General features: G+C 37.8%; 1 protein-coding gene across 1 annotated transcript in view; it reads right to left on the bottom strand.

Annotated features, from left to right (window-relative positions):
- HERC1 (HECT and RLD domain containing E3 ubiquitin protein ligase family member 1) overlaps window positions 1-22,793 on the bottom strand; it is a 74,032-nt gene that overhangs the window by 28,348 nt on the left and 22,891 nt on the right. The window contains exons 24-45 of the mRNA XM_009994373.1: window positions 22,594-22,793; window positions 21,576-21,696; window positions 21,261-21,312; window positions 16,605-16,876; window positions 16,088-16,303; window positions 15,882-16,002; window positions 14,694-14,931; window positions 13,524-13,717; window positions 11,615-11,770; window positions 11,277-11,383; window positions 10,914-11,024; window positions 10,648-10,824; window positions 9,521-9,760; window positions 9,236-9,319; window positions 7,565-8,085; window positions 4,733-5,508; window positions 3,712-3,910; window positions 2,909-3,069; window positions 2,217-2,333; window positions 1,829-2,060; window positions 534-658; window positions 55-275 (exon numbers count right to left, since the gene is read on the bottom strand). The exon at window positions 22,594-22,793 is cut by the window's right edge and continues 1 nt beyond it. Coding sequence (XP_009992675.1) covers window positions 55-275; window positions 534-658; window positions 1,829-2,060; window positions 2,217-2,333; window positions 2,909-3,069; window positions 3,712-3,910; window positions 4,733-5,508; window positions 7,565-8,085; window positions 9,236-9,319; window positions 9,521-9,760; window positions 10,648-10,824; window positions 10,914-11,024; window positions 11,277-11,383; window positions 11,615-11,770; window positions 13,524-13,717; window positions 14,694-14,931; window positions 15,882-16,002; window positions 16,088-16,303; window positions 16,605-16,876; window positions 21,261-21,312; window positions 21,576-21,696; window positions 22,594-22,793 — 4,641 coding nt within the window. The remainder of the gene's footprint in view (window positions 1-54; window positions 276-533; window positions 659-1,828; window positions 2,061-2,216; window positions 2,334-2,908; window positions 3,070-3,711; window positions 3,911-4,732; window positions 5,509-7,564; window positions 8,086-9,235; window positions 9,320-9,520; window positions 9,761-10,647; window positions 10,825-10,913; window positions 11,025-11,276; window positions 11,384-11,614; window positions 11,771-13,523; window positions 13,718-14,693; window positions 14,932-15,881; window positions 16,003-16,087; window positions 16,304-16,604; window positions 16,877-21,260; window positions 21,313-21,575; window positions 21,697-22,593) is intronic.

Below are 22,793 nucleotides of genomic sequence, written 5' to 3'. Positions count from 1 at the left end.
ATGAACATGCAAAAAGCAGTAAGTTACAGCAGCCCCCGCTGCAGTCACACACACCCAGGTAGGCCAATCCAATACCTCTGGGATCCACATTCCCAGAATATCATTATCACTAGCCAGGTCTTGCCCGAACATAGCTTCCATTGCTTCATCATCCAGGTCAATTTCCAACTCCTCATCCAAGTTGAAGTCATAAAGTGCCCCTGGATCTTGCTGCAAAGATATGGCTTCTCTTCGACTCTGATTCCTGTGGGCCTGTACAGAGCGGTATAATCCCGCTGCAGGAAAAACAATAAGGGAGCACTTTTATTTTGCATGTAATAAAGACAGCTAGACTTTCAACTTCCCTCTGCTTCCTTTTGCTTTGTTTTTAACTCTTTGGCTCAACATAATCTACTTATTACCACATTACACTTAAATTAAACATACTCTCATCCACATACGTGAAGGAGAGTTTTGTAACTTCCATGTTACCAACTCCCTTCCTCTTCATTTACTGGACAAGCAAAGACCCTGAAGTTTCCCAGCACACTTACCAGCACGTGCTAACAGTGTTCGGGCAGCTAAATCAAATTTGTGCCTCCTAGTTACAGCTGACCTGCTCCTTGAAGGAGGCCCACTTGCAGAAGCTGCATTATCCGCATGATCCATATGATCAGGGCTGCAAGAATTTGAAATTTACAGGTATATCAAACCAAGTTTTAAACAGTCACATGCAATACATAAGGAACAATACTGAGATCACATTTATTGACTTCTCTTTAATGGAAGAAAAAAAGGGATTTTGGAATTCAAGAACTTCTAGTTCCACTGCAGCATTTATTTACTGTCTTTGGTACTGCGAGATACACCTCAAAAAAGTGAGATGCAGAAATGCCAACACCTATTTGATGCCTCCATACTGCCTAAGGCATTGCAGGAATTCTGGGAGAGCACTCATATTTTATGCTGTCAGTGTTAACTACAGCTCAAAATATGTTTCTCCTCCTTTTTAAAAGAAATAAACCCAACATTTCTGTTGTTGCCACCTCAGTCATTCCATCTTTTGCACAAAATCTCCTGCAAAAGATGAATTTAAGTTACTTAGTAACACTGATTGCTTAGTTTATTTATCCTAACTGAAATCTGCGAGTCCTCCATGAAATGACAGTTTACTTGGGACAAAGTAACTGAGGAAACTTAAAAACAGTTACCTCAGTAGGATCAAGGAATCAGAACAAAAGCATTCTCAAAGTACACCTTGTAACTGTCATCCTTCCCATTAACAGAAAAGTTAGTATGATTCCTAATAGGAGCAACTTAAAAATATAACCACTGGTTTCAGGATTAAAAAGAAAACACAAGAAAAGCAAACACCTTCCCTCTTTGTTTTCACATAGATTTTACGTTGGGAAGGTGACTGAGAATGTAAACTTCAGTTTCATCTTCTCTGGACAAGACAAGAATTAATTGAAAAATGAAAAATAGAGAAAAATAACTGTTTATTAATACACTCAAGAAAAAAGAAAACACAACAATAAAATTTTGCTTTATTACCAGGTTGTTTAGGTAAAATGTAAGATATATGCCCTCATGTTTTTCATTCCTCCTTCCTCTTTTGTGTTTGAGGGAAGGATGCTCAAGTACATTCTTCATCAGTTCTGTGCACAAACAGTTCCGGAAAAGAAATCCACTATGTACATCTAATGTAATTGCATCTTTGTTTTTACTCACGTTAGAACAAAACTTTCAACTGGCACTACAAAGTAAAGTTCGGTCAGCAGCAATGAACTTGTGAAATTTTCAGTTTCAGCAGCAGATTACAAGGAATTAGAAGATAACTACATTTTACCTTTCACTGAAGCCTTCTTCCATTTCAGTGGCATCAGCAGAAGGGATATCACCTGGTGACTGCAAATAACAGTGATCACTAGATTTTCCACCACTTCCAGAGATGACTGTCCCATGTCGTGAATCTGCAGTCCCTTCTGACTGGGGCTCTTCATCATCTTCATTTCCAGGGTGCTCTATCATCCACATGGCCAGCACTGTGATATTCTGTGCATCTGCTTCTCCTCTGGCACCTGGAAGCAGGGAAATCACATTTCAGAATTGTATTATATATCACCAATGGTGAAAAATAGTATGTTCATAGAACTTAAAAAGTATTCCACTAGAAAAAAAGTTTTTCATATTGATCTAATTTTTCTGTTTAAATAGACATTATAGTTATAGATTACCTGTAGCTTCCATAGCTTTGGCAATTTGCCTGAGGGAGAACCCCATTTCTAACAATGGAACAGCAATGGCAGGAGGAGGAGGGGATGTTGAAAGTCGGCTGCTTGGATCAGACAAGGCTTCAAAGACAGAAAACAATAAATGTTCAAGGGCTTACTTCTTTCCTTAGTGTTTCCTTACTTTGACATATTAGCTTCAAATAAAGAAGTAATTGCCCTTAATTAATTTCCTCTCTACTACTACAATAAAAGAGGTCTGATGGACAAAAGCATCAACGAAAGACTTAACACTGTTGCAAAGACACTATTATGGCTAGGAGAAAGTAATCTGATAGAAAAAGAAACTACCAGACAAGTTGCTATACAACATATTAAACTGCTATTGAGCCCAAATTTTCTAGTAACTCTGAAAACATTTTGAAGTAATTACTAAATACACTGAATTCTTGCTTTACACATGTAGTTTGTATTCCATTTCACAGCTTTTAAAAACTAATTTATTTTGCTTGATGAAGCCTACAGATAGCTTTTTGTCCTAAAAAGGACAAGCCTTAAAAGGTTTTCAACAATACTTTGCATATTAAGTTGCATGAAAAAGAAATCCTGTTGGTTTTCAATGTCTTAAAAAAACTACATGATCTTCTGTGAATTTACTAACTTGTCCAGATTTCTATTTGTATTGTCTACAAGTTTACCTGTTCGATTGGCAGGCCTTGCAGACTGGGAATCAGGAGAAGTCAAACTTTGTCTCCTTCCAACTTCATCTGAAGGAGATGTTGGTAAAGATGATATTGGAGGAGTCTGAGCACGTCGTGCTGGAAGTACAGTTGTTGTAGGATAACTGGAGAACATTTGCCTATAAAAAGCCCCACAATATACATTTATATTAATAAGAGCTATGCTAGAAAAGTTCTGATACAAGAGAAACAGCAAATTAGAGTGCACTTGGCAATTCATACTTTACAACAATGGAGTTTTGTAAGGGTAACATGCAATACATACACAGGGGAGGGCAGAAAAACCCTGTCAAAACAGCTCATTCCTACCACCATAGTCTGGAAAATTAAAACCTAACTATGCACCTAGAGAAAACCCTCACAGACCAACAGCTGTCCAAGGAGACAGAAGAGAAGTAAACACTTGCCATTTCCCCACTTTGTCAGACCTCAGCCTGACACTGTCCTAGTAAAATGACATTGTTCTGGCTTCTGTCAAATTGTATCGGCAAAAGATCTATGAACAGAGGTCAGATACATGAACAGAATTAATGAACTTAGAATAGGACTCTATCCAGTGTAAAGCAGACTTTGTTTCACATCCCAAATACCCTCTACAGATTAACTCTGGCTTTACTCTACTTCCACTTCAGTATTTGAGGGTAGGATGAAACGAGGTCTTAGATCGCAGAATTCTACCTAATTTGAGAATCAACAACTAGAATCAACCACACAACTGGTTCCCTACAAAATCATATATGCTGAAAAGAAAGATATCTTACCTCAGAAGACTGAGAGGCATAACACCAGGTGATTCTGAAGCTGGAACTGTTTCAGTATCAGTCACAGGAGTAGTAGCAGTGGTAGTATCCTCCAGAGAGCTGCTCATGAAAGATGTTGTGCTAGAAGCAGAAGGGCTGGTTGTAACTGGTGTTTGGGCTTGCTGAGACTGATCACCTTCTTCTACCTGTTGATCTACTTCTGCAACAGAAAAACAGGATGTTACAGAAACATACAGGAATATAATTGTGCAGAGCAAAATAGTAGCTGTGGCTAAAATTCCAAAAATAACTTTAATTATTTAAAATTCCCTCCAAAGAAAGGGATGCGCAAAAACTCTCACCATACAAATACTTCTGCCAATAACTGATGAACTTATGTGCATAAATCACTCTATTTGCCCTTGCTATTGTCATGCCAATAGCAGATAAATAGAAGACAAGTCTTCCCGCATGATAACAGAAGCCATTTACTTGGTTAGATCTCATGGTATTTAGATTTGAGATTGTAACTGCTAGGTTTTTTCTTGTAGACAAAAGGGAAAGTCGTCTCAGATCTGGAAACAGAGCTGATTAACTATAAAGATGTTTTCAACTCAGCTGCATAAAGATCAGATTTTTGAAGGGGCTTTTTGTTTAATGGTTGGACTGGATGATCTTAAAGGCCTTTTCCAACCTAAGTGATTCTGTGATTAACAATGGTGAACTTTGTATGTCAGATACAAATCCTTCTGACAAGTACATACAGAACTACTCGTTTTAAAAAAGTATTTAATATAAACTAGCAACTCATATTTCTGACTTAATGATATCCATTCACATTTGTTAAAATAAAGAATGGGGAAAAGGCAATAAAGTCAGTGTTGTAACTAAAACCAGTAATTCTCTGTCCAATTTAGATTCCTCTGAAGTATAACCACTACAAAATTACAAGATTATGGCTTCTGTATTACCACTGTTACTATTAATTTTAATAGACATAAAAATAATTTAGCACTATACTTCCATAATTCTGAAAATGTACCTTGTTTAAGTCTGCCTCCAAACTGATCCTCTAGCAGCCCATGAACCACCAGCTTGTAGATCATGGCTTGTGCTCGTTCCAAATCTGCCAGTCCCAGAGCTCTCTTAATCGGTGAGCGCATGACCGCCCGTTTCACCATGTGCCGCATCAGGAACTGCAAGGCAGCTCGCATCTCAACATCTTCATGAACAACTGGAGAGCTAGCGCAGTCAGAGTTGTGACCATTTTCTGCCAGGACTTTGGGTATTAACAGTAGTTCTGCATATTTACTACAGCTAAGAAGAACACTAAGTGACTTCATAGCACCAAGATAAAGGTAAGATAGCTGTACTGCTCTGATTTCTGACTGCACTACATCATGACTTCTTGGAGTATGTTCATGATTCTTTTTTCTTCCTTCTGCAGATTGGTGTTGGGATTCCATACCTAGTGTTGATGGTTCTAGAGAAAAAGAAGCAATTTCATTTTCTGACTTAGAGCTTGTTGCACCGTGTCCTTTGATATCATCGGCACTTTGTACTAATCGTATATCTGATCCAACATCACCCTCTGTTTTCTGGTCCGTTTCCCCTTTATCTTCAGATTCATGTCTATGTTTTTTCTCGTGTCTCTTGGTGCTTTGCTTTCCTGTATCTTCATGAATACCAGTCAGATAGGTAAGGTCCAGCAACACAGTAGCTGTCAGCCCACGAAATCTTGCAACATCAAAAGGCAGCGGTTCGCAGGGCTCCAGATTATACAATGGAGTATCACTAGGCGACCAAAAAGTTGGGAAGCTTTAATAAAGATCAGAATGACATAGGAAAAAGCAAGTGAGGGAGAGACAGAAGGAAAGTACAGGAAATAATGTAGGCAAAGTAAGACGTAAAATATATTGAATAAAATAAATCAATTCTAAAAATTAAATGTAAACAGAGGAAAATGAGGTTATGATCAGAGAATGGGGAGATATGATGTCAGAGCAAAGCCAAGAGAGCATGCACAGGTTTTAAACAAGCATTAAAACCCAGAAGCACCAGAGAAGCCATCAATTCTGTGCTCACAGAGGTTTCTGGTGTATTGTTTAGAAATACTCAACAGACCTCTGCTAAGAAAAACTACCTGAAGCCAAATTTTATCACCATACCTGAGGTGAAGTCGTGAATTGGTATAAAAGCTTAAAAAGAAAACCCTCCTGAACTTCTTTCACGTTAAGGAAAAGCCTCTGATTGACCTCATATTCCTGTTCAACTCTTCATCACAAGGAGCACACTACTAATAGCTTATGACAATTCTGCCTTTGGATATGTCAGGACAGATTACTTAAGAGAGGACAGTGACTTTTTAAAAACACAGGTCAGAGAACCCAACAGACATATGTCTATCTGTCCATCCATATTTACTGGATTTTTTGTAATATTTAGGAAATGTTACACTTGACTAACTTTCACTCTAAGAGGGACAAAAATTCACCAGCCTATATTTCCATATATCTTGTATTTTCAATACATCCAGCCGATAAAAGACTTTAAAATCTTGCTTTCATAATCCCAAAATGTTGTTGCATCTTATAAAGTAAACTTCTACCTAAAAATGAAAGCAAGTTTTAGCCTGGTTTTAATTAAGAAGGTACATTCTGAACTTAATTCAATGCATTACCAAAAGCTTGCCAATGTTCAAGGGCTGTACCACTTCACTCAAATAATATTTGCCATTATTTTAAGGGCACACTTACTTTAAAGCTATGTAGTCACATATACGTTCTTTCAAGTATGCCCATCTGGAACTAGATTTGACAATCAATTGAACTTCAGTTTATTCAGCTGAAGTGACAATACCCTTTGCATAAAGACAGAACAGGCATAGTGTTGCCACAGTTCTAAGAGGTGAACTCTCTCCTCAGTTGTTTCAGAATGTATCTGTAACTGGTGGCAAAAGAAATATAGCCAGAAGTAGTTTAAGAAATTTAGTTAATAATTTTTTTTTCTACAGACAAACAGTGTCAACTCCTGCATGGGCCAAAGCCACCAGCTTAATTTCACAATTTTCTTCCAACTGCCTTCCCTCTGAAGGCATGTCTGCAAGACAGGTGGAAAAAGGAGTCTCTCCTTCAAGCTTCTTCCTCAATTTTCACCATCATCTGCAGAACAACTCCGGAGTTGTTGACATTTTATACAGGGGCATTCCTTTATCTCTCTAAGGCAGGTCAGAGAATAAACAAACACTATTTTGAGGTTGCACTAATCTGAATACCATCATGCAACCCAGCATTAAGAAGGGAGAATCCTCCCATTTCCTGACTTTAACCGCTCCTCAAGCCTCACAGAGCCATTTCCAGCCCCCTAAGAAGGGAATAATAACACAAAGACACCTGCTGTCCAATCTGATAAATCAAATCAGGTCTCCAGAACCAGGTCCACCACTTACAATGGAAGTCTGCACTAAGCCCCACTGAAGATCTGTGTCACAGACATAACCAAGAACTGCAGCAAATTCAGACAGCAGTAATGTTTTAGTTAGCCAATATATATGACTTCTAAAACAAGCAATGCTCATTTCTAGTCCAGGAAAGCAAGCTGGTCACATCACAACTCTGAAACCTAATAGCCAAATCTAAGAAGTTTAATGATGTTCATCAAAGCAAACCCATCCAATTTCTTTTTTATATACAAGGTGGTTTATTACTAGATAGCATAAAAAAATAACTCACAGTATTTGATTTGAAAAGTCAGATTTGAAGTCTAAGCTTAAATAATCAATTAGAGTGACTCTACTGTAAAATGTATCTTGCTTCTGAGGATTTCCAAACACAGAACACCACTAGATTATGAAAGGTGAAGGAAATGAGCATACCTGATAGTAATCTCTGCTTCATCCCACTGAACTTTGGCAGATGTGCTGCCTTCCTTCACTACTCCAAGCAAGGTGGCATGACGTCCAGTTTGCCTGTGTACACATCGACCTCCAACTCGAAGACCAGCATCAACTCCACCAATTACTGCTAGAACAGGCCACACTTCCACACAGAGCATCTTCAGCTGCAGCTCTGAAAGGTCACCCAGACCGTGCCTACCATGTTTGCTTTTCTCCTCCTCTTTATTTTCTTTCTCCTCTCTCACCTCATTCTCTTCTCGACTTTGAATTGAGCGACTTTTCTTCAGCTTCTGGCCTGCTTCTTTAAGACATGCTTTGATTTTATTAAGTCTTTCCATCATTTTTTTATTGATACAGTGTGTCCACCGGTCTGTGCGATGGAGGATACGAATGAGTTGGATAGTGGCTTCTGCCAGCACTGCAGCAACAGGACTACAGATGGGGTCACCAGGTAGCAAATCTCTTGGTGTACCACGCATCTGCATATCACAGATTTTCACCTAAGTGTTTAAAGAGAACAGTTGAAAAGTTTTCTCTCACCATAACTGAAGAAGCTCATTTAATAAATACATGAGTCTCCTACTGAAGAGAAAAAAACCTAACATGGTCTTTTTTTGCTTCAGATGCCCAGGAAATCCACCTTAACACCAATCAAAACCGGCATCTCTTCAAACTTAAGGATGCTGAAATTAAAACAGTTCACAGATTCTCCTGTTAAGATTATTTGGAATTCCTAACACTACATTCTCTCTTGTGTCTGGGGAATGCAATTTTGTGTGTAGAGCATTACATTAAGTCTGTAAATCAATTCTAAAAGATAAAATACATTTAACTTTACAATAGATTGCATAATAAAAAGTCTATTAGAAGTCTAGGTAGTGTGCAAGTCATGTAGGGCTACCCACTTCATAAACCAAAATGAATCATCAGCCATGTTCTCTAGTGCTTGTCAGCTACCACCTCTACTTCCAAAAATGCCAACATTCATATCACTGACACAGAGGAGAACAGAAGTGACTGGAAAGGCTAAATTTAGGACCCCTCGTTAAGAGTTAACCCCAGTAAGGCAGCTAAGTCCTGCACAGCCATTCCATCATTCCCCTCAGCAGGATGGGGAACAGAACAAGAAGGACAAAAGTGAGAAAACTCATAGGTTGAGATAAAGAAAGTTTCATAAATAAAGGAGGAAAAAAAGGAAAAGGAAAAAAAAGGAAAACAAAACAAACAAACAAACAAACCAAAACAAAGGAAAACAAGTGATGCAAAAGGCAATTGCTCACCACCAGCTCATTGATGCTCACAGTCCAAGAGCAACAGAAACCCCTGGCAAGCTCCCCTGCAGTTTTATTGTTCTGCATTGATGTTCTATTGTATGAAATGTCCTTTTGGTCACTTTAGGAGAGCTGACCAGCTGCACTCCTCCCCAGCCCCTTGCCTACCCCAACCTTCTTGCTGGAAGGGACAGAGTGAGAAAACAAGAAAGGCTTGATGCTGTGTGAACACTGTTCAGCAATAGCTAAATCACTATGCATTATCAACATTGGCTTGGTCATGAATCCAAAAACACGGTACCACACAGGCTCTTATGAAGAATATTTACTTTATCCTAGTCAAAACCAGTACACCTATGAACATGAACACTTAAGTTACCTTTTCTCCTGGGTTGCTGCTATAGAACATGACACAAGGGTACAACTCTGCTGCATCCACATCTTCAAAAGCTAGTTTTGGCTCCTAGTTAGAAACAGAACAAAACCACCAAAACTTAGAACACCTTAACAAGCAAAAATACGATATGTGCCAATTATACCTGTATTATAATCCATGTAAATACTGAAACTGTCATGTTTTAACTGCCATGCTTAGCTTTATATAAATTAAAACACAAGTGTCAAATTACTGTTGAAAAATAACAGGAAAAAAAAAGTTAAATACCTCTCCATTTTTACCGAAGGAAATAGTTCTTGCTTCCATATCTAATACACATGTGATGAAATCTCCTTGGGTAAAGCTGGACAGGGTCAAAGTTTGTTCTCCATTGTGATAGAGGTTACCACTGTAGGCTCTGTACAGCCACATATCTGAGGTAGTGCGGTGGTTAAAATCATGTACTGGCCAGCGAGAAACTCCCACACAGGTGCCTTCATTCCCTCGATTCTCCTTCACAATGTAGAACTAAGCAAGTAAAGCAAAACAGGGGGAAAAAGTCAACAGTATACATTTTAACACAATAAAGCAATGAAAAATTACCTTACACATTTATTAATAGTTTTAACTGGTTTATTCAGAAGTTTTTAATAAATAACAAGCTAATAAGCTAAAGTCAGACTCTACCTCTAACGACATCTTGGTGCACAGGGTCAGTCACTAACAAGTAATTGAATCTTAACCTACTAGTAATTAAGAAAACTGCATGACAAATACAGAAAAAAAGTCAGTTTTTTTCCAGTGTGTGTTTCAAGACACACACACACACACACACAGAAGCTGGGTTACAACTGCTAAAAATAATATTACAGAAATAAATAAGCTTTAGTCCTCATGTTCACTGTGAGTGATTTACACAGATTCAAGGGAAAAAAAAAAAAGTTGAAGTGTTATGCTCAAAGATGGCTCTAACAAAGACCACAACCATGGGGATACCCATGTTCCTAAAAAAATCACTCCAGATAATGTATGGTCATTTTCTGGTCTTTTCAGTCAGACGGGCTTGATGTGTCTTTTTTTGCAAGAAAACAGAATGTTTTGTGAAGTGTTTTTCTAAAGAAGAAAATTCAAACTCTACATACTTCATTAGGTAAGTTTTGCAAGACAATGCACATTTGGACTATGGATCTTAGGGACAAGTACCATCACCTCTACAAATTCACAACACACATTCACAGACTCCAATCTGTGTACCAAAACCAGCCACAAAACCTTCACTTTGGATTGAAAATTGTCGTTTCATACAATCATTTAGGTTGGAAAAGACTCTTCAGATCATCAAGTCCAACTGTAATCATAGTATATTATCAAAACAATGTGAGAGAAGTTAATAAATACACTTTTATGCAACCTACCTTCCACTGGTAACACCCAGAAGTAACTCCAGTGGATGCTAAGCCATATCCTTTACCTCCACTTCCATGAGTTAGAATCTGCCCATTCTCCACTATGCAGCACTGAGCTTTCTCAGGGTCAAAGGACACTTCCTGTATGGGAAGATTCTCATCTTCATCTTCAGACTCTCCTTGCTTCTATCAGAAACAGGACAAAATATCTGTTGTACACATGACTCAGTTGACTGACTGCAGTCAGTCAAAAGAGAAAGTAAAAGTATCATTACCTGTAGCTTCATTTCTTGTTCTTTCTCCTTTATTTGAATTGCATGTTTAGCCTGAGCTATTGGAGTCTCCCACATGCAGTCAGACAGAAGTGAGAATAATCTTTCAACAACCTGGTGTATTAGAATATAATTCAGATCATAAATCCAAGGTAATTAAGATAATTATAAATCCAACAGAAAATATTACATTGTCTTACTTCGCTTTGTAGGTATAAATGTAAAAATATTTAGTGCTCTTAGCTAACCAAGTATCTACACTGATCCTCACTTGATTAAATTCTAAAGAAAGCTACGAAATATTTAATAGCTTAATGAGAATTTCTGAACGAAGATGTGTAAAAGCTTATAACAAAATAGAAAGACCTGAGCCATTTGATCATCTTCAACGCCAGATTCACAAGCAGGTAACACAGCTTCTAGTACGTGCAGTGCAAGAAGTCTAGTCCTCAAATTGCCAACCAAGGGAACTCCTAAAGATGGAATGACATGTTACTAATCTGAAAGTGACTTCTGCATCAGGCACCCACCTGTGATGCCAGCTGCTTGCCACCAGGGCACAAGTCTGCAAAGCGTAACTTGCGTACACCTACCGAAGTTAGTTGCAGTTGTTTGCTATATAACATGTTCTAACAGGACCTGTTTTTAGGGACTGCACTACAGAAACTCAAATAACCATCAAGCACACTTTGAAAAGATCATACCTGAGCAACACTTCTGAGAAGCAATGTTAAGAAGTACTTCTGTCCACTTTGGAGATGCCATTTTTGACTGAATTGCTTTTGAAGATACAACTCTACGCAGGAAAACAAGGAAGTCTCCCAAGTGCAATTCCGCTGCATGTTGCTTCCGGAGAGCAGCTAGGAAGGAAAATACAAAGTTTTAATTTACAGCCTTATTATTGCAGCCTTATTAGCAGTCCTTGTTACTGGCAACAAAATGTCCTGAAAGTAAAAATACAGTTATACACAGCCATTGCATGATGGCTGGCTGTTAGCTTTGGTTGGCTGACAGGTGCCCACCATGCTGCTCTCTCACTTCTCCTCAGCAAGATGGGGAGAAAGTAAGATGAAAAGCTCATGGATCAAGACAAGGGCAGTGTCATCATTAGCAACACAGACTCAACATGGGAAAGACTAATTTAATTCACTGCCAATGAAAATGAGAGCAGGATAGTGAGGAACAAAAGACAACTTCCCCTTAACCACCCCTCCTTAGGAATGACTTCACTCCAAACTCTTCTATCTCCATGCCCTGAGCAGACCAGGGAGAGGGATTAGGAACGTGAGGGGGTTGTGGTCACACAGCACTTCACCTCTCCTACTCCTGCACCGTAACTGGCACTTCCCATGGGCTGCAGCTCTTCAGGAACTGCTCCGCTGTGGAACCTTATCCACAGGGTACAGTCCTTCAGGAACAGACTGCTCCAGCATAGATCCCCCCCCAAGCCACAGATGGACAATTTGCTTCATCATGGTCTTCTCCACTGGCTGCAGGAGAATTCCTGCTCCAGTGCCTGAAGCACCTCCTCCTTGTCCCCCTCCTCCTTTACTGACCTTGGTGTCTGCATGTTCCCTCCCATTTTTCCCAGTGCCCTCTCACACAGGTGTTGTGAGGTGTATTTTACCCTTTCTTCAATATCTTTTGATGGAGTCACTACCAGCATCAGTGACTGGCTCAGCTTTGGGCAGTGGCAGCAGTAGGTAAGTTCAGGCTGGTTGAAGCTGGTTCTGTCTACCACAGGGCAACCTCCCAGCTTCTTCTCACAGAAGCCAGCCCTGCAGCCTCCTCCCACTACCAAAACCTTGCCACGTAAACCTGATACACATTATTATTTTTTAAAGTACCTGTAATATAAAATTTAGCCACTGGTTTCTAAGTATGTTCGTGTTTTATGGGGCTATTTGAGGCAAAACATTGTTTTTCCTCACACTCCTGCTGCATATTTCAAGGTAGGTAAGACCTTATCTCCTAATTTCTAATTTATTACTTACCTTATGAATTTATCAGCCATGCATCATTTATAAGCAAACAAAGCTATATATACACTTAAAACCAAGCTACAATTAAAATTTTCTTCAAAAGCATAATTTCCACAGAAATTCAAACTGCTCATTAAGGGACTGCAAATCATGTGAAGTTGTTATTATTTCAGAAAATCTTTTGTTAGTTTTTTTAACATGGCAAGGTAGGTTCAACCTTTTCCCATCCACTCAGACTGCAAAACTGCATAATAGAAAACAAATGCAACACCTTCCTGAATTAAGTTACATTCATTTGCAGTTTCAAATTTATATAATTGAATTCTTATGACAGTTACTACCAGTAACTCCTTTTTTGAGGAAAAGAGTATTCTCCTCCAAGTACCAAACTAGATGGAGTAATTATTATTCTCAACCTGCTCCTACCTTTATACAGACTTGATATGCAAATCAATTTAATCTAAACTGAGCATTAAATAAAGTAATAATTTTATCTAATTTACAAAGTTAAGAATGACTCAACAACAGTCAAAATACAGCAGATGAGGTGAGGGCCTCAACAGTCAGTTGTTTTTTTTATTATGTTTTTTAGTATTTCAAAATGGTAACAGAAATTATGCAAAATAATTACCTCTGAAGTCTCTCTTCTCATTATCTCCATCTGAATCTGCCTTTTTGGATTCCACTTCTTCTTCCTCACCTTCCCCTTCTCCAAAGGAAGCCATGAGCATCACACCAGCTTGTGATAACAAGTTCTTCAGCTGACTGCATAATAAATCCAGCAAAGACTGGACCACCTTCGGGCTCAGTTTATCAGCATAGGTTCTATACACATACACAAAACAGCAAAAGTAAGTGTTTGAGAGTCCATCCAAGGAAAAATAACATAAAGAGGCAACTATAAAGTCAGTGCAAGTGACAACTGTGCCTAACACAGCACTAACTCTAATTCATTCTATTGCAGCAGGTTATTTTTCCTCATCCTTCACCATATACTTGGCAAACAATTCTTATTTGAACCCTACTTATAAGACACTTTAAAACTGCCCAGTCTTTGGAATCAAAGGATGTATTTCCAGTACTTCCTAAGAGAAAAAGAATAACTTCGTCAACTGAACATAATTTCACTGCAACTTCCAAATACGAGGTGTTGTTTCTGTGGTTGTTTTGGTTTGGTTTTTTAATTTGGTGCAGTGTATTGGGGTCTTTTTATAGAACAGATATGGCAGGTAAATGCAGGGTGTTCTAAAAACAGTGAAATGAAGATGCATGTACTAAGTATCAAATAATACCCCTGCTCCAAATAGAGATACCTTCTCCACTGCTTTTTTCTTTACTCAGACTAACTATTTGACAGGATTTTTGATGCTGTTGCCTGGTCTAGCAGAAGTGAGTATTCTTCAGATAATGACTGTATTCTGAAAAGAAGGATAATGTGCTGCTATCACGTTACCGGTATTGTTTTTACACAGGAACAGAAAGCTTCACCATATCAACGGATCAAATCTAGATAAAAAGCCAGACTAGAAAATGGGGAACACTAGAATACCATGTTTACATATCATAAATTTCTAATTGTTCTGATCCAAACTCCCCACTTAAATTTCAAAATATTTATCAATATTATATGCATTGTTCATACCAATAATCTGACTACTCCTTTTCCCCCCTCTTCTACTTAATGCTGAATAACATTCATTGCACTAAAGAAAGCTTACACAAAAGAGAAGTTATTTTTAAAGGGTGCTGAAAAAAATTAACTATTAGGTTTTCTGAAAACAAGGGAGCAATAGATACTCACCCTGTGGTGATCGCGAGGATCTGAAGTAGTCTTGTACTGGCTACTTTCAAAGCTGTGCTGAGCTGAGAAACACCAGTTTTGGGCAGCAACTGCAGAGGTTGTCCTAACATGGTGTCTGTGCCACACAACTGTGACAGCACATTCAGCAGACCAGTGGAAATGGCCAAGGAGACATCAACAGGCTGATAGTGCACGCTTAGAGCAAAGACTGTTACCAACAGAAGACGCTGCTGGGCTTCTAAGATTAAAATAAAGTTGTGTTTAATTAATAAGCTGTTTAGAGTAAGAATACTAAGACAGTAGAACAACAAATTATTTTTAAAAATAAAATTTAATGAATTAAATTGTCAAGTAAAGAGTTAAGTCTTTGCCATACAATTTGAGGTAGTCTTTCTTATGTACTCTTGTAGCCCCCTTTAACTCAATACAACTTCTATGTCAAATTTGTCCAAGAACATTGTGTACATCCAGTTTGTGATACAGATGTTCTAAGGCTAAATCTCAAACCAGAATCTCCTCTCTAGGGTAACTAAAATGGATAAAATACTTAATTGTCTACTTATACTTCAAGTTGATTCTCCTTTGAGTTGTATTTTAGTTGTAAGTGAAATAACAAAACAATTCAAGTAAGTGCCCAGCAGGCTCTACTGACAAACTAAATTACATGACTATCTCCTGTACTGAAGCTCTCAGGCAGTGCACACAGAACGGAACTAAGAGGTGCAGAGTTCCAGCTACCCCTTAAGTACAAAATCACACAGCAATATATGGATATAAAAGGACAGGAGAAAGAGCTTCCAAAAAGTGCAAGATATCCTGGTCTTTGGTTTTGAGTTTAAACAAAATTCACTTAACCAAAGGAAAAAAGATTGGATGCTCTTCATGTCTTCAGAAAACTGCTTATCCCTGAAAGACCTGAAAACCACTTTGAAGCACAAAGGACACAGGTGACTGTAGAAGACCGTGGTATGCAGAACAGAAAGGTTGACAATACTTAGAAGTCTTCTAATAAAAAGGTTTAACACGTGAAGAAAATTAAGACAGAAAAAGGTTAAAAAGCTCCTCTTTCTCAATCAGCCATACTCCAGTGCACTGAATTCTGGTCACTAAAATCAGTCTGCTTTGTTAAATATGTAAGCTGCTGTACTGTACATCAGAGGACATCTTGCAAATCTGGTTTTGACTTACCTATGTGATGCTTATTAGCTTGCAGAGCTCTTTCTAATGTAGCTGATAATTGCTGGTAAATTTTGTGTACAGCCACTTGGATTTCAATTTGAATACTTCTCTTAGCTGCTCTGATACCATCCTGGGTCAAACAAATAAATATTATAAGGACTGACAGATTTTTATCACCCAGTTATTGAAACAGTAGAAACTACTGAAGTACATACTTGGTAGTGATGCAATCTTATGCTTTCTCCTTTGGCACCTGCATGTCCTACAGTGCCCAAACCAAAGCAGCCAGCAAGAAACTGTAGTCTAACAGAAGTAAGTAATGAAGAAGACTGAAATCCTGGTACTTGACGACTTCCCATTAATGGCACACTGCCTTTCTCCTCCATCCCTGACAGAAGCACTAAAATCTGATGAAGTGCTTCAAGACGAAGCTAAAAATAAAGGCAGACAAAAGACAGTATTTAATAAGTAGCAAGTATCCTTATGAAGCAGATTATCTTCAACCATAAGTGAGAACAAATGAGGCAGCTGTTTTCTCCTAAAAACTTTTTTTAAAAAGAATTCCTTAAGTTTTGTTTTAGAATTATTTACATGAAGTTCCCAGTTCCAGTTAAGATATTTTATCAGAAAGAAAAATGTCCTTAATAGACACAATTTGGACAATGTTTCAAAAAATCCACAAAACAAGCCTAACACACAAAGAGTAAGAAAAGATGTTAAACTGAAACTTACCTCAGCCCTCAACTGCTGCTGCTCCATTGCAATGATTGATGCTTGTGGACTGGTGGACATGCTTTCCTCTGGTTCCTTAAATCCTGGCGAGTTTCCCACATCCCCACTTACAAAGCTAACAACATTTTCAATCAAAGTATGAACTCCAAGGGATCTTGAGAGATCAAAATAGGACTCAACAAATGAGTAGGAGGAAGTGTAGAGCCAATCTCTGCTGTGTTTCAGTCGAGCCCATGAGTCACTTAAAGATTCCACTTGACTGTGTATTGCTCCTAAAGATACACACAATGAAGACTGATAAATTCCAATCCACCAGGTAACACATTTTCACAGTAGGGTAAATACTGAACTGCTGCTATTCATACAGGTGGAAAATGGATATTCATGTCAACTACACCATGCATTAAGCAACTCAGAGCAGAACACTTTCTTTCAATTTACAGCAATTTCCCTAAAGGAAAGGCTGTACTACTTTCAATTATGTGAAGCAGTATTGCAACAGGCTGCCAAGTGATAAAACAAAAATATAGAAGCCACGCAAACTGCTCAGCTTTAAGCTAGAACACCGAATAAAAATGCTTTGCAGCTAAATGACAAAATAGTAAAGAAATATCTGCCACAATAAAAGTTGTGCACTTTGGACATTTATTTTAAGCTCTAACTGTCAAACAAGAGGGGTTTTTTATTGTAATGAAGCCACTATTTATTTTATAGTTTTGAAAAAGCACTTAATTTTGGATTAAATATTTATAGAATTCATTAGTGTAGAAATGAACAGAAAATTTTAATGGTAGACTAACAGAGAACATTTACTCTACTATGATTCAAGATAGACATACATGTATATTAAATACTATCTAGAGCATGCATTATTATCTGTATCTTCATCTGGCAATGTCACAAGCCTATTTTCAAATATTTCCTGTTAAACTGGCATGACATTACACTACCTGAAACTTCATCATCAGTAACAAATGTACCTCTTCAAATGAGCATCAGCCATCAATCTGCAGCACTGGAACTTATTTATGACCATGTATTCAATCTGATCTCCAAAAGCGTTTTGTAATTAACACTATATCCCTGACAGAAATGAGTGTAACACCACTGAACTCACACCTTCATCAGCTGTTAAATACACAGAAGTTGGTATTTGATTATTTTTGTAAATGCTGTTAGCTGACTTGGAGCTATGCAAAGTATTACAAGAGGGCAGATTCTCAACAAAAGAACTTCCCACACAGGTTACATCTGGAGACCTATCTGGAAACCTAATGTATGTTTAAATTCACTCTGAAATTCTAGTTTGAATTATCTCAAACAATCTACATAGAATTTTCATATTAATGTCTCTTGTACACAATGAGCTACAGACATCATGTAGAGAATCACAGCGTATTCACAGTACTCATAAAAATCTGTGTTAGTACTTCAGTTGTTAAAACCTGTCTGCAGGTCTCAAACATTATTAAACAGCCATTTTCAGGAAAAAGCAACAAAAATTCAGAGAAATTCAACTGTTGAAAACCTTCTTTCTTCAGAGAGGCTGAGTTCCAATGGGAACTCGACACCAGTTTCAGGACCTCCTTTAAACACTGCCTACCTGCAGTAGCTCTGTCAGCAGCTGCTCACAGAACAGACGCAAGTTTGTGAACTTAGGACTAACTCTCAAAGCAACCACTCTACACCATTCTTTGCCTGAGGTGAAGGCAAAATGCTATTACTCAGTCAATACCACATACCAAGTCCACAGAATGTTGCCTGTATAGCAACACGTATTTCAAAAGCCTCCTTAAACCAAACAGTCTTTCAATATCAGGAGAACTTAAAGCATCCCAAAGCAACATCAGCTTCCTATCCTCTGCCTGTCCCACATCATTGCACTGGGACACATGGCACAGAATCTATGGGTTTGTAAAGAAACAATAAGCAACTCCAGTGTTGTAAATCATAGGCTTTAGGAGACCTTTCAAGGATTAACAGCACATCAGAAGAAAATTTTGTTTTGACAGTTAACAAACCTTACAAGAAAACCCCACCTCATATTAAGTATCAATAGAATAATAAAAAATATTATTGTATATTAGAGCTTAGCTTGATTCTGTGTAATATCTATTACATAGAATTGATTGCAGCTTAGCACTTCCATGAGCCTCTACAATCACATGAATAGAGTTGCACATAAGAATAAACCTTAAGCTTAGAGTAAAAAAAAGTTTACTTGTTCTTATAAGCCAGCTTGTAATAATGAGTTTTCTAAATGAATATGGCATAGCTGCAATACACACTTCATAAAACATAAAATACATAGGGAAGCTATAGAGACAAAAATAAACATGCCATCAGTTACTTGCTTGAAGCTCTTCTTTTTTCTGGGGCTCAACTGGCCAAAAAGGAGTAAATACACTACACCACACAAAAATCAGAAGACAAATCAAACATTTGAAACAGAAGGTAACATATTCATAAAATCTCTCCCTTGTAATGTTCTCACTTAGACTTCAATGATCAGTCTCATCTCAATCAGTATAACATACTAAGCAGCAAAGTTTGGAGAAACTCATATTTACTTGTTTTGAATTAGTATAGCTTAGGTATATGCATACAACAAGACACGTTTACATCCTGCACTAAAGCATGATCTTTTAATCAAAATGCAGAGCTCATATTACTACAGGTACACAAAATTACTTCAATGGAATTTGGATTTAAGTTGCTGCTTTTTTCTGAGTTGCCCAACTGTGTTAGTAGAGTACTACACACAAGCACACAGAAACTCAATGAATTAAGATTTATGTGAACCCCAGACTGAAAGACACTCTTTTGTCTGTAACTACGTTCATGATTGCACTGCTAAATACTCATTCTTTACTGTCAAGTACTTAAGGCAGCATATAGTATCCCACAAGTACTGTACGTGATAGGTCTAACATTTTGAGGCCTACCTTCTGGATCTGCAACATTGAAAAAGATTCATCTAAGCAGCAAAAAAAACCCAGAGGGCTTACATAGGAGGGTAACAACGTGCTCATCACCTCTTACGGAAAAAAGTATTGAAAAATACTTTTTTCTGAGGAATGGAAGAAGTTTACTAATTCAGAAACAACTAAACAGTAGCAAGGAGCAAGATACTTAAAGTGTCCTCAGGCTGAAGCAGGAACACTGCTGTCTTATGTCTGAACAGGTACAACAAATAATGGATGAAGGCAACTAGGTTAAAGATTGGACTGAGTGGTTAAGACATTAACTGAGTAAAAACAGGATGCTTTCATTCCATACTCATCTGCAAGAATACAGGAACAGTTAACTTACTGTATCAGTAGTTTTTCTACTGCAAGTTTTCTGTATTGCTATTTATGAATAGGAACAGCTTTTATATCAGAAAAATCAAGACTATAACCCAGAGTGAGATTCATTTATTAAGGAAATGTGATCTGAATTTTGAATAATGAGGAACGCTGAATTCAAGAAACTGAAGGTCTAAAATGAGCCAAGCCAATCCACTCCAGAGTGAATTCTCTCTTGCCTGTAACAGCCACCCACTGACACCCTACATACACTACATTATTTTGACAACTTTGCAAGGATCAAATAGTCTGCATAGAGTATAGCTGAAGATAAATTAACCCTGCAAAACCTCAGCTGGAAACATCATTTGTCGCCACAGTTCTGTAATAAGTAGTGTGGTTACACTAGTTTTTATTTTTGCCTGCTGACTAACTTCCAAGTGCCAAACCCAGACAAATTAATGGGTAAGGACCATAGGACATATAAAATAATCCAGAGAAACAATACCAGGTATCAGTACATGTCTCAGTGTTCGATTTGCAAATAAATTATTTGAGCTTCTTTAGGTTCTAGACCTGAAGTCATATAAACTGCATATTTCTCTGATCTCCTCAGTGTTACAAACCTGGTGAAGCATCTCCTATAATAAAAAAACTTCTATATGCTGGTTGGTCTATTATTGTGTTATTTCCTGGAGTCAATGACCAAAATAGCCTCATTTGTCTAACCAACAGTCCAGGAACCATAATCTGGAAGATACACTGCATCTCAAATCTAACCCAAGATATCCTAGATTACTTTTAGGATATAGAGGAAAGCAAGTGACAAGTTCTGTATTGGATTAATGGCAAAGCATAAAATGGTGGCTTCAAATAATATACTGCAGGCCTAAGTGCTAACAGAGGCCCTTTTGGTAGATCTAACACTGAGAAACCCACACACATCCTGCTGTCACAGTATGAACAGCTCTAGTAAATTTCTCTATTTGCTCAACTGATTATCCATGTACAAGAAATTCCTTTCAACATTATTTACAAACTGCAGCTCAATGAGTGCTGCCACTGACAGTTTCCTTTACAATTCCAAAGGATCTCACAGAAATCCTCACTTGTTTCAAAGGAGCACTGCAATTCTAGAAACTAGAATAAACAGCTATCACCTAAGACATATGATAGCCAAGCCACAAAGCAACAAAACTTAGCACAACAAAAAGTAAGCAATAATTATTTTAAATGCTACTTTTAAATACTCAGTTTTAACACCCTGATTGCCACTATGTCCTGTATTTAACTGTAAAAGGACATTTTAACTTAAGAAATTCTGACATATTTATCAGGTCTATATTTATTAGGTAAAAAAAACCCTTACCTCTCTTTCTGTGTGATGATGCCAAATCCAGATCAACATTTCGTCTTCCACTCTAGATTAAAAGATTAAGAAAAGCCTCATTCTGTTAGGTGAACTTGTGGTGCACAACATTTGAGTACTTAAAATGCACCCCTCACCCACAGAAGATGGGAAGTTAATAGAGCTATAATAATTTCAATTGTTTTTTTAGCCCCATAACTCTATCTTAACAATGGTGGTTATTAGAGATTTCTATATTGAAATACAGTCCTAAACAAATGTTCCCACTTAAGTATTATATTGACAATCTCTAAACATGTAATGCTAGTTACTTACCAATGAGTAACCTTCCTCATCTGATTCTGGCTGAGATAAATCAGACTCACTTCTTGACTTAATCAGTCTGTAGTTTGAGTTTGCATGAATGGAGCGACTTTCTGCAGTAAGACTTTCACTCCTGCTTCATGGGTACACACAAAGAAAATACTAGTATTAGGCAAAACAGTCACATTTAGCAGGCACCACAGTTTTATTTGACAGCAAACTATCAAAGAATATTGCAAGACCACAGCAAAGAGCAAAAATGTGGTCTGATGGCTTCAGTTATTAAGCTTCTAAGGGCATTAGTAAACATTTTTCCTTCTTACACCCTCAGTGGTCAACTGAATAAGTGGCAACCTCAAATGACTGATCATTCCAGTGCCTCGGTTAAGTATTACAGAGTTTACATAAACACTTGAGCTGAGAGGACAAGAGAAGAGAGACAGGGTAAGTGGGTGAAAAGGTAACACTGTTTTAAAATTAAAAGCAACTATGTAATATTTACACTATTTAAATTACACACCTTCCCAATTTAATGTGCTGTCTGCCTTTTTTGTTATTCTTCAACACCTAACAACAGTGACTCGCACGTGCCAATACGCTAAGAATATTTATAAAAATTAATCGTTAACAACACTTCCCTCTTAATAGGTTTTGATACTTTAGCATTTAAACAGTATCCTACGAATTTTTTGTACCGTATTATATTTTAGGAAAAATAAATACTTTTCCCTGATTACCTCAGATTATCCATACACATGATGATCTGGACTTCATTAATATTCATCACTAAGCCTAACTTTGAAAGGCAAATATGGTCCACACAGAAGAAAACTCTCATGAGGGATTAGTTAATGTGGACAAAGAAAACTGAGAAAAATCAATCCTCAACAAACACATAACATTACTCTAGGCAAAAATCTTTTTAAAAATAAATCAATGTAAGACTCTGCAGAGGAAAACTGAGGTTATTTAATCAATTATGAAGGAAGTAGAGAAGAGTTAAGTACTGTAAGCAGTCAGCAAACCCCACCTTGTCATGAGTCCAATACCCTCAGGAGCAACAGAGGGAGGCTGCTGTAACTGTTCATCTTCCCTTCGTTTCTGGAGCTCCTCGATGACAGGGCTTACTCCTAGGATCAACAAGGCACACCTGTGGATCACAGAATTGCAGGCAGCAGTGTACACATCTTGACCTTCTGTCAGATCAGTGCTGATTCTTCGTTCCTGCTG

This window comes from Chaetura pelagica, unplaced genomic scaffold (assembly GCF_000747805.2).
Source record: "Chaetura pelagica isolate M959 unplaced genomic scaffold, ChaPel_1.0 scaffold222, whole genome shotgun sequence".
Classification (NCBI taxonomy): domain Eukaryota; kingdom Metazoa; phylum Chordata; class Aves; order Apodiformes; family Apodidae; genus Chaetura; species Chaetura pelagica.
Note: the sequence above shows the minus strand (reverse complement) of the source record. Positions and strands in the feature narration are given on the sequence as shown.